The sequence below is a fragment of the Scyliorhinus canicula genome, chromosome 4 (assembly GCF_902713615.1).
Source record: "Scyliorhinus canicula chromosome 4, sScyCan1.1, whole genome shotgun sequence".
Lineage (NCBI taxonomy): Eukaryota > Metazoa > Chordata > Chondrichthyes > Carcharhiniformes > Scyliorhinidae > Scyliorhinus > Scyliorhinus canicula.
In genome coordinates this window covers 59,404,106-59,416,893 of record NC_052149.1, presented here as the reverse complement: position 1 = coordinate 59,416,893, position 12,788 = coordinate 59,404,106, and the positions used below count along the sequence as shown (strand labels likewise).

Below are 12,788 nucleotides of genomic sequence, written 5' to 3'. Positions count from 1 at the left end.
CATGCGCCTCTTGTTTGTTTTCCCCCTGACCAGCCATAATCTGTGTCTGCAGTGCACTTGTTTCTTTTAAAACAGATCCCATTCATGAGCTTGCCAGTTTTTTTATTAAACAAGGTCCACCTAAAAATAAAATGTTCCATTATTTTTTAAACTGCAATTTGCTTGAACAATCCTAAAAATGGTTCAAGAGTAAAAATAAACTTATCTTTCAACCTTTGGTGAAGTATACTTTTCGTTAATTTTTTAAAATAGTCAGTTCATATATTTGGACTTGTCTTAACTCCACAAACTTGAAGATTGAAAAAGGTGGGAGGGGTTGTCTAACTGAGCAGATAGAATAAATGTCACAGTCGGCCATTCAGCCCATCACATTGGTTATTTGAAGGAGGCACGCAACCATGCCATTAAGGAGACCCGCACCACGTTTCGGTGATGCCAACCTGGCCCGACTGGTGGATGCGGTGGAGTCCAGAAGCGATACCCGGTTCCCCCGAGGGGGCCAGAGGGTCTGCCAGTGCCAGTGGCTGTAAGCGCAGGGAGTGTCACCAGGAGGACAGCCACCCAGTGTTGCAAGAAGCTCAATGACCTCCACCGGGCCACATGTTCCACCTGTCACCCCTGAACGCCCCCCCCAAATGATCAAAATGTTATCTTGACCTGGAGGAGAAAAAAATTGGCCCACAATAAACGAGCACTGGGGTACCAGGCATCAGAGTCCTCATCCCCTACGAGGAATGGGCCCTGGAGGTTGCGGGGGTGGCCTAGGACAGATCAATCACCGACATGGAGATTGGCCTGCACTGTAGAGGTGAGTATCCACCGGCCCACACCCAGATGACTCGCCACACCTGTGTTGTTCATGCCAGATCCTCCCCCCTCACTGATCACCTGTCCATTCGCCCAATCAGGGTGCCTCTCCCCCCACACAGCTGTTAACCACCCTCCACCAGGAGACATACACCTCGGTGGGTGAAAACATTGGACAGGCCTCTGGGCAAAATCTGGTCAGCACCACAGTTACTGATGCACATCAGGTGGCGGCAGGAACGCCCAGGGAGCCAGCAGTCGGAGATCAGTTGGATCCCAGGACCCAGCTGGGTCCCAGACAGATGCTGAGCCTCTGGAGCAGGTTATCCCAGAGCTGGTACAGATGCTAGGGTGCAGCCGTGAGATTCAGAGAATCATAGAATCACTACAGTGTAGAAGGAGCCCATTCGGCCCATCGCATCTGCACTGACCCTTGGAAACAGTACCCTACCTAGGCCCAAGCCCCGACCATATTCCTACTGGAACCCTACCTAACCCTTTGGACACTAAGGGGCAATTTAGCATGGCCAATACACCCAACCTGCAAATCTTTGGTGGAAACTGGAGCACCCGGAGGAAACCAACACATACACGAGGAGAATGTGCAAACTCCGCACAGACAGTCACCCGAGGCTGGAATTGAACCCGGGTCCCTAGCGCTGAGAGGCAGCAGTGCTAACCACTGTGCCACTGGACAGATATCAACGACACTCCGGCAGATCCATAGCTGATGGAGGAGTCCCAGGATCCCAGGAGATGACGAGGCCAACACTGCTAGGATGGCGACCGTAGTGGGGAACCTGAAGCACGATATCAGCACCCCGAGTGATGGTGTCGAAGACATTGTTCAGTCAGCGATTGCCATGGTGGAGGACCTCAACACATGTCTCAATCACTGGGGGATGTGTCCCTGACGCAGATGGGCCTTGCTGAGGCACCACGGAGCGTGGCCCAGTCACGGGAGACCGCCAAGGGCATCGGCACCATGATGCAGACAATGGGAAGCTGCCAGGGCTGGCGGAGCCATATGATGCAGAGGCTGCTGGAACGCAGTCCAGCTGCCCCTGCCTCCCAAGGTGACCCACAGGGCTCTACAGGCACCGACAGGAGGGAGGAACGCTGGACGCCAGCCCAGAGCCTCCCTACAGCGAAACAATGGTGGCCACCAGCTCTCCTGGAAACCCCCCTCCTGACATTGGCATGTCTTGGGGTCAGCAGACGGAACAGGGTGGTGCAGTGAGGTGTATGCCATCAGCAGGTTGGCTGGGATGCTCCGGTCCCAGGTCCTCTTCAGGACGCCCGCTGGGGGCAAAGGCCACAGAGTACAGTAAACAGAAGGCTGCTTCCACCTCCGACGTGCATCCTGGGGACACAACTAGACGTAGCGGCAGAGCACGGAAGGCAACAATGATTAAAGATCACTGAGGCATTGGGAGAGGGGTGGGACGGCACAATCAGTGGCCAGGGACAGTTAGGGTCACGATTATACATTATTAAAACATGTTATACCCAAGACATATGAAGACAGTCATGTTATTCGCATGGTGAGCCGGCCTGCACTCGGCTCCCCCGTTTGCCCTCTGCCCTCCCCAGCACCCCCGGGCACAGTGCTCCTGGATCTCGCTAGATCCCACTTCTCATTGGACATGGCTTCTCCCGTCATCCACCCCCTCCCCCAAACCTGGTCATTATCCAGGAGCTAAGGGAATATCCATTGCCCCTGGGGTGATTGCCCAAATTCAAAGATGGCTACTCACCTCCTCCCATCCCCAAAGCACCTATTTTGCTCGCTTCACAGTTTTAAATATGTATGCTGAAGGGTGCCCTGCTCGCTGGGGAGTTGGCTAGATCATTGGAGGCTGTTAGATAGGGGGTCCTTCCTGTTAATGAGTTGGAGATTGCCGATTATTGGTTTGTCGCCATGCCGCGGTGGGATCTGGATCTCGCCAATGAGTGTGGGCCGGTTAGATCAGAAACTAATCAGCATCCGCCACAGATCCCAATTTCAGAATCTGCCGCTATCCAACCAGCTCATTCGGATTTGCCCCCGGCATGACGTGGCTACTAGAGCACGCTCCAAATCTCCAACATGCTTTGTGACAGTGAAACTTGCAAATTCTCACAAGACATACCTATTTCAATTCATATTTAATGCATGCTGGTAAATTTTACAAACAAGTTTAGAAAGCTGAGATGTGGTTGCAAGTCCAAAACATAGGCTGACTCCTTGAAATTAAACACTTTAATATACTAAAAAGATACAAAAAGGAGTTAATTTAATCATGATGTGATTTTTATTGTTGCTTAAACGTCTTATTCTGGACATGGAAGAATTTCATTTTCCTAAACATTTCACAGGCAAAAAGATTTGTAAAAACACGGAGAATCAATTGGTTTATCAAATTGAGCTAAAGCTGGCATTTTGAGTTAGGATTGCACAGGATAAATTGCTAGATAGTTAACTTATTGTGTCACTGGAAATGAGGTGTCTGGACAGGAAATGAACACCCCGTCTAATAATTTTTACAATGACTATTTCTTCTCCGTCCGATGCCCATACTGTATGCAGCATTAAATGGAGGGTGAATAATGCTGGAGTGCCCCAGCCAAATCATCAGACCCCTCTAAGACAGCTTCACTGACCAAATATAATTTTCAAGTGAAGCTGTCGTAGAGGGTTCTGATGATTTGGCTGGGGCCCCCCCGGCATTATTCACCCTCCATTTAATGCTGCATACAGTAACCTAACCTAATATTTACATTGGAATGCGACATTTTTATGTCCATAATCCAAAATGGAAAGTGATATAAACTTAACATACTGTGACTGCATCATGCTGCCAGTGGCAGCACGATCACTTGGAAATGTAATTATAGACTAACAAGTTTTACATAGACAGTTTGCACATACAATGTGTCAGCCATGGCTCAGCTCTCTCAATATTAAATAACAAAGGCTTTAACCAAGGGTCATCTGGACTCGAAACATTAGCTTTTTTCTCTCCCTACAGATGCTGCCAGACCCGCTGAGATTTTCCATCATTTTATCTTTGGGCTCAGCTCTCTCCTCCGAGTCAGGAGGTTCAGGATTCAAGTCCTGCGTCAGGGCCCAAGCAGTAATATAAAGGTTGAAAATCCAGTGGGATACTAAGTGACTGCTACCCATCGGAGAGTCATCTTTATGAGGAGCTGTTAAATTGAGGTCCAAATTAAGGTCCAATCTGTACCCTTAACTGGATGAAAAAGATCCCATGGCATGATTTTGAAAAAGCGTAGGGGAGTTATTCTCAGTTTGCTGGCCAATATTTATTTTCCTAAAAATAGTCATAATGGACTCACCATCATCCACTGCAAATGATCCAAGCAAAAAGCAGAAGAAATTTTTGTTTTCACTCTGTTTGGCATGACGATGGACGAGGCGCAAGGTCTTCTCTGCCACAAAGAGCTTTGGGTTTCTGTGGAGATGCATGTAATTACAACACAGCATAAACACAAAGAATCTCTTCAGAAACAATCTTTCAAATATCCCATATCTATGCTGTTACAGCAATCTTTAATCTTTTTAGAAGGGAGTGGCAGACTAGCAAAGGATAAATATGTGAAAAAGTATTTCTAAAAATACAGCAGTAGTATTGGAAAAATGTAGTCATTTGCAAGGAAGCATTTTCTACTTTATCTATGTTTGATTTTTATATTAATTACAATTATAGGATCCTATATCCGGCTGGATAAATGCATAGTATATAGTGGTAATGACTCATAATGACTAAGGTTTCACATTTGATTGCTAACTTGTATGGAATTTGCCGAGTTCATCAAGCTGTTACAGCATCAATCCTAGGCATAGGAAGAGAGGAAAAAGGGGATGGTGGGGAAAGGAAAAATAAATCGGTCACATCCCCCACCATTTAGTATGTTCTATCGAAATATTGAATCAGGTGAAAACAGGAAGGTTTTTTTTGGTTCTAATTCCTCCCACAGTTCAATAGACTTTAATGTATTTTATGATCACTTGGCTGAGGTGAGACAATTCTCTTTATAATTACCAGAAGCTGAAGGAGTGGAGAGGATAAATTGCATTAAAACAATGTGACTTAAATTGGAATTTAAGTCAAAGGTCTATTTCATTCTGAATTTTGTAGAAAATCAGTACATTAACGTTACACATCAAATGAGGCAGCACAACATACACTGGGCAATTTTGCGGTTACCAGTAGAACAATGGTGCTCGCCACTGAACTTGGAGAGCTGCCCACAAATATTAGCCCAGGAGGAAAGCAGTGATGTTGTGATCAATGTCCTTGGAACAGTAATCCAGAGGCACAGGCTACTGCTTTGGGGCACGGGCTCAAATACCACCAAGGCAGCAAGTGAAATTTAAATTCAATTAATAGAAACTGGAATTAAGTCTCAGTAATAGTGACTGTGAAACCATTGTTGTAAAAACCCACCCGGTTCATGAATGTCTTTAGGGAAGGCAATCTGCTGTCATTACCAGGTATGGCCCACAATTGACTCCATATCCACAGCAACGTGGTTGATTCTTAACTGAGTGGCTTGCAAGGACATTCCAGAGGGCAGCTGTAGCACATGCCTACACAAAGTCTAAAAGGAATGAAATCAGATATACCACCAGCACTAGCCTAGGAACTGGAAACAACAACGGCAAGCCCAGCCGTGTTGACCATGAAAGTTCTCCATACCAGTATCTGGAGGCCTGTGCCAAGTGCCAAATTTGGGAGAGCTGTTCCATAGCAAAAGCTTGACAGTCATAATAAACTGAATCATAGCTTACAGATAATGTCAAGCGCCGCTATCACCATGCCAGAGTATGCCCTGTCCAATTGGTGGCAGCAGAACAGTGGTATATAGTCAGGAAGAAGCTGCTCTGGGAGTCCTCCTGCTGATTATCACCAACCAACCTCACCTCAGCTGATGATTGAGTACTTCTCCATGCTGAGCACTAATTGGAAGAAGTATTGAGGAAGGCACTCTGGTTTGTGGATTCAATGCACATCACCAAGAATGGTTCAGGTAAGAAAAGGACATAACTGCTAGACTGTGTCTTCACAGCAGGTGACAATAGAACCAGCAAGATGCATTGGCCCATGATAGTATTAGTAAGAACATCATCACATTAAGGATACCCTCTACTGTATTGTGAGGTACTATCACAGGAGATACATTTCGAACAGATTAAGCAACTCAAAACTGGACATCCATGAGGCCATGAGCATGCAGAATTGTAATCAATCACAATCTGCAACCTCTTAGCCTAGCATATCTCCCATTCCAGAATTACAATAAAGCTGGAGAGATCAGCCCTGAAATACCATGTCATGCTACCAGGCATACCTAAAAATTAGGTGTCAACCTGATGAAGCTACTATTACATGCCAAACAGTGGTAACAGCATGTGCTAGACCAATCCCACAACCAATGGATCAGATTGAAGTCCTGTTTTCCCACCATGACCAGACATGAATAGTTGTCGACAATGTAACTAACAGAGAAGGATGCTCCAAAAATGTCCCCACCCTCAATGATGCCGGGGGGGGGGGGGGGGGGGGGGGTGGTGGACTCCAAGTGATATCAAAAAACACTGGAGGCATTGGACACTGAAAGGCTATGCTGACAACATTTTGGCAATAGTACTTAAGACTTGTAGTCTAGGACTAGCCACACACCTAGCTAAGCCGTTCCAGTGCAGCTTCAATGTCGGCATCTATGTAGCAATGTGGAAAATTGCCCAAATAGGTCATGTCCACAAAAAGCAGGATACATCTAATGCTGTCAATTATTGCCCCAATCAGTCCACTGTCAATCATCAGCAAAGTGATGAAAAGTGTCATTGATAGTGCTATCAAGCAACACTTACTCAGCAACATCATATGAATGAATACATTTTAAAAATCTCTTTCGGCTTCTCCCTTATTCAAGTCAGTATGAATATGACACCAATTCAAGACGAACTCCTTGCATGAAGTATTCCCACAGTCAGCAAACCAGGAAGTAAAAGGCACAGAATATCTGCATTTTTAAATGTATTTTTTTTTCTTAAACATATAAAATGATTGGGCCATAGACAAGCAGCTAAGGCAGAAGATAAAGTACCTAAATTAAAAATAAAAATTTTAAATGTGCAATTTCTTAACATAATGGCAAAATTTCAGATTTAACAATATAAAATTACTTTTTTCCCCATGGCCAATGAGCCTCTGTAGCAGTAATAATGAACTTGGTACCCCTTCAGAAACTCAAGTTACACCTCATTCAACAAGGGGTACTTTAAGAGCTGTATAAAAGCACCAGTTTTGCCAATTCAGTAATTTTTAATTGATTGCTGCATCCTCCAATGAATCAATGTCAGCAGTTTTTGTCTTTCCACTTTTAACTGCACGTGTGGAATTCAGATGTTGCTGTCAGTTTCAGAGGAGTACAGATGATGAACACAATTTCTCCTAGTAAAATTCATTGTCAAAATAAGATATCAATGCTCTGATAATCCATCAAATGAACAGTGAAACAAAATATCTGGATCTTTTTTTTCCCACGTATCATCAGGAGCATATTTATCATAGCGTAATTGAACAGGCAAAAAGTCTTTGCACAAATGAAATCAAATTTAAGGTGGCGCGATTCTCCGCTCCCCACGCCGGGTGGGAGAATCACGGGAGGGCCGGGCGAATCATGACATGCCGCCCTGGCACCCCCCCGCTCGGAGAATCGCCGCTCGCCGTTTTTTCCACGGCGACCAGCGATTCTCTGGCCTGGATGTGGAGCGGCCTGACGTTCCCGACCTGTTCACGCCGCCGGCAACCACACCTGGGCGCTGCCGGCGTGAACATGGCGCCAAAGGCTCGTTTGTGGCTTGTGGGGGGGGGGGGGGGGGGGGGGGGGAGAGGAGAGTGAGCACCACAGCCGTGCTCGGTAGGGGACTGGCCCGCGATCGGTGCCCACCGATCGTCGGGCCGGCGTCTCCGAGGGATGCACTCTTTCCCCTCAGCCGCCACGTCTTGCGGGGCAGCGGAGGGGAAGACGGCAACCGCGCATACGCGGGTTGGAGCCGGCCAACCTGCACATGCACAGCTGACGTCATTAGGCGCGCCGGCCGCATCATTCCCGGCGGCCGAGATTTACAACACGCCGCTCCTAGCCACCTGGGGGGGGTTTGAATAGGGTGCAAGGAGCGGCTTCCAACGCCGTCGTGAAACTCGGCCGAGTTCACGACGGACTTCCCGATGCCGCGCGGGAGCGAAAAATCGTGCCCAAGTCTTCAGCAGTTCAACCCTACGTGTTCGGTCACTCAGGGGAAAGGAATTAAAGAGATTTCGGCAAAAGTCCATTTTCAGTATATATCAATTGTTGCACCTCCTTTATTGGACCCCTACCTGTAACATTCCATTGGTGAGATTTGCACAATGCATGTAGCACAGGAATCATGATGCTTACCAAGTAATTGATTATTTCTATTTAATACCTCGATATAAACCTTCCATTGCCAGGCATTTATTTAGTTCTTAAACTGCCTTACAAATACCATCCAATTTATTAGTTGAAACATTTATGAAAATGAAAAATGGTAATATTGAAGTAAAACTATTTTAACAGACAAATTAGTCATATGATTTCCACCAACTAGCAACCACTTCTTCTCCAGGGGGCAGAGACCCTTAGGATTGCAAAGGACACCAAAATAGCAGGAAAAGCTAATATGATTAATAAGATGGCAACAGGTTAAGGACTTAGGAGTAGAAAATGGCAGAGAAATTTTAAGATTCATGGAAATATCCTGGCTCATATGGCACCTTTTAATCTGATAAAATATCCCCAGACATTACACTGGGGTATTAGAAAACAAAATATATCAAGCCACATAAGGAAATATTAGATTAGGTGACCAAACGCTTGGTCAAATAGGTAGATTTTAAAGGAAGAAAGTGAGGCAGAGAGCATATTTCAGAGCTTAGGGCCCAGGCAACTGAAGGGACAGCTACCAATAGCATAGTGATTAAATGCAGGAAAGCCCAAGTGGCCAAAATTAGAGATTGTGGGGTTGAAGGAGATTATAGAAATAAGGATGAGAATTTTAAAATCAAGATGTTGCTTGACCAGAAAATCGAAGGCAAATCAGGACAATGAATTGCGCTCGAATGAAAAGTTCCACACAAGAACATTTTTTCTCCACAGATTTGCCTGACCTGCTGGGCACAGCACTTTGTTTCTGGAAAAATAAGACATGTCTAGTTACTGTCAAGAAAGCAAATAGGATGCCATCTTGCACAAAATGTGTAAAGGGGAATAAAGTAGCGGGAATCAATCAAAAGAAAGTCATCTTACTACTGCATAATGGTTTTAGAGAAGACGAGCTCCTCGAATGTTTAAGGGGATTAAAGAAATAAACATATGGATAATTCCAGAGCTGGGACTCTTCTGGGAAAGAAAATTATGGAGACATTTAAATTAAGGCAGCTCAGCATATGGGCATTGGTCAAGGATATTTGACATAGGTGTGGGGGGGGGGGGGGGGGGCCTACATGCGTTACACCTGGATTTACAATTTTTTTTAAGTTTAGACAAGTCTTACTCTCAAGAGAAAGTGAACAATTTTGGATTAGTTCACAAACATCTTGTAGTTATAAAGTTCCTTAGTTGTTTTAAAACAATCATCAACTTGCATTGATAAAATATACCTTTGAAGTAAGGTAAAGGTAAAGTCCTAGATGACCAGAGGCTACTTTCCCCCTCAGAGATGGGAGAGTTGACTGCTGGCGATTTAACCTGAGGATCACTACAGCTCGGGCAAGGTTGAGAAGGTAGGGCCTTCATATGGAACGGGAATTGAACCCGCTCTGCTGGCCTTGACCTGCATCGTGAACCAACTATCTAACCAAGTGAGCTAAACCGACCCCCTTGCCTTTAAAGTAATAGAATATTGTAAAGCTGTTGTCAGGAACTTTAAAGCAAAATTTGACCCCAAATCACATAAGGAGATATTAAGGAAGATGGCTAAAGCTTGGCCAAAGAGGTATGTTTTAAGGAGAGTCTTAAAGAAGGAATAGGTAGAGAAAGAGATCTAGGAAGAGAATTCTAAAGGTTTGGGTGTTGGCAGCTTAACATGTTGCCATTGATGAGATAATTAAAATTGAGGCTGCTCAGGAGGCCAGAATCGGAGCATTTCAGAAATCTGGGATGGTTATATGGCCAAAGATTACAGATTAGGGCGGGGACGGGGCGGGCAGGCCACGAAGGGATGCGAAAACCAGGATGAGAATTTATAAATTAAGACCGACTTAACCACAAACCATTATAGCTCAGTGAACGGGACTTGGAGCAGGGGGAGAATGTAGTGACACAGGAGAATATAGTGACTGTGTTTTTAAAGTTGCATGAAGACCAGGGTTGCTCACAAATGCCAGGGCAGCAGGAAGGTAGACTAGATGAACGCACCATTGACCATAACCACAAACAGACTTCAAGCAAGTCAGCAAATGTGTGCAGCCCTCCAATTTAGCACTGTTCAACTACCAACACCCAAGCCTTTCGAATGCTCTTCCTAAACCTCTCTCTCCACCTATTCCTCCCTTAAGATGCTTCTTAAAACCTACTTCTTTGCTCAAGGTATGCTTTGCTGAGCAACCCTGTTCTTTATCCAAACTTCCTGCTAACTTTCCTTGGATTTCCTACTTCAGTTTCTGAACCAGTGTACAACATCTTCTCCAGCATTTTGTGCTTGTATTTCATTGCCTTGCTTAGTTATATTCATTTGCAAGGATGGGGAGGGGGATTGGGCTTGGGTGGGCCAGGTGGCCTCCCTCTGCACTGTAGGGATTCTATGATTCCCTACATTCTTTAATGGCTCAACTGAATTGATCACCACCAGCTTTCAAATAGAATGTAAAATACTACACATGCTGGAAATCAAACAAAAAAAAGGAAATGATAGGAAACCACAGGCTTTGAGTTTATAACCTTTTAACTTGGATTCAAGATTCATCCCTTATAGCTGATGAAGTAGTAAAATTCAGTACCATGTTAACACTCCCTGAAATGGCTACTTATTTAAAGTATATAGAAACCAGTAACTCAAAAAGTTTAAACCATCTTTGTTTTAACACATCTGCAAATATTGCAATACCACATAAGGTTATGATGAATAAGGTTTGAATTTATTATTCCATTATTGAGCAAACTGTTTTTTTCTAAAAGAATGAGTTGCTAAAATTAAGCCCCAAAATAGAGAGGGAAATAGAAACTGCAAATTATACCTGTAATAGGCAAGCTGCATGCTTGTTGCATCTCCAAGTGGCGTTGGATCCCATAACGCTAACTTTGTCTTCGGAAAGCTGAAAGGCATTATTCCATGTTCCAGAGGCCTGTGAAGATCATAAATATTACCTTTCAGAAAATATATAAACAAGCTGTTAAACTATCTATAGTAATGTTATAGAAGCTCATATCATTTATCTTTGGTTCCACTGGCTTTTGACAAAATGTGAAAACTCCATTAGGTGAGAAGGAAGGTTTTCGAAGTTTACTGAAATGAAGCAATAATGTCAATGTTGCATGTTTTATATTTTCAATGTTTATAAAACAGAAGTTTCACAAATGGTACACTAATTGATGTATTACTACCAACCTTTCAAGTGCTATGTGGCAATATTAAAGTAATAGCCAATTTTGATTAAAAAGTACACACCTGAAATATCATACATAATCCTCTTCAAAGAACAAATTGCTAAATTTTGCAAATTGCTTTCCCCCCCCCCTCAATTATATATTTTGGAACAGTCTACTCGAATTCCATTGCCCTTTCCGCACATCATTTTATGATCTAGCATGACAAATCCCATTTAAATATAATTTCCGCATCAAAATTTCCTCGAAGGGTTAAAGACTATGGTACTGTTCCTTATTTCAGTGTTTTTCAAAGTAGGGGTCGCGACCTGCAGGGTGATGCAAAATGGGTTGCCAAAAGGTCTTCCAAAGAGATCCCCGAGGATCGCCTGATCCCCCCCCCCCCCCCCCCCCCCCCCCCCCCCCCCCCCTTTTTCACCCTGGGTGAATTCTGGCTAGAGAGCAGTGTGTGGCCACATGAGGCTGATGCAGAGGCAGGTGATGTGGACTTTCTGCCTCCCTGGGTCATTGTTATAGTCACCGCCACTGACACAGCCTCCAGCAGCCACTCCTGTTTCTGCAGCAGATGATCATCCAGGTTAGTCAGCACCTACAACTGAAGAGTTTAAAAGAAAAAAAACCAAATATCTTTAAATTTATTTCCTGCAAATACTCCTTCTGCACAACGTTAGTTTCCAGCAGTGCTTCGCAATCTTTTTTTCCCCCATGCCTGCCTCCTCCATCCAAAACCAAGTGACTGCTGACTGGACTATGTATCAACAAGTGTCCCAGTCAGTAACTCATAGCCGGAGTACTCCCTTATACAGGATCTGGCTCATGCAGATAATACCTGTGTATCCTGTGGGGATCTCCCCACCTTCCAATTGGTCCATTGTCACAAAGCTGATTTATGTTTGCTTCATTTGGAACTCAGCTCTGGGGCGATGGGTGTGGCAACTCCATCCATCCCAGTCGAGGGGAATTGCATCTGTTTAATTACAGCTCATAGGAAGCAGAGAGTCAATGATCACCCAAAGAGACCGACTTCAGGGTTAACGTTCTGAATCGGATGCATGTTTAACGTCTGCCACTGTTACAATCGTCAATTAATCTTGAATTAACATTAACATGTTACGATTAACATTGTCGGTGTTGGTTCAATTTCTGCGACAGTTAATCTTGATGATGTCTTTTGAGTTTCAGTTACTCTTAACCTCGTCAATCTGATCTATGTTTAAAGTTGTGCTGTGTATGCATAAGGAGTTTGATGTACATTTATAATGGGGAGCCGCTCTCCGCTCATTTTCTGAGGTCAGTCTCTCTCTCAGTGAGACCGACTATGTGATCAATGGTGAGCCTCCTTC

At 44.5% G+C, this 12,788-nt stretch overlaps 1 protein-coding gene across 1 annotated transcript in view; it reads right to left on the bottom strand.

Moving 5' to 3' along the window:
- The window catches only part of stil (STIL centriolar assembly protein), a 72,146-nt gene that overhangs the window by 48,956 nt on the left and 10,402 nt on the right, over positions 1–12,788 (bottom strand). Inside the window, exons 2-3 of the mRNA XM_038794313.1 lie at positions 11,076–11,183; positions 4,147–4,262 (exon numbers count right to left, since the gene is read on the bottom strand). Of these exons, the coding sequence (XP_038650241.1) occupies positions 4,147–4,262; positions 11,076–11,164 (205 nt within the window). The 5' untranslated portion in view covers positions 11,165–11,183. The remainder of the gene's footprint in view (positions 1–4,146; positions 4,263–11,075; positions 11,184–12,788) is intronic.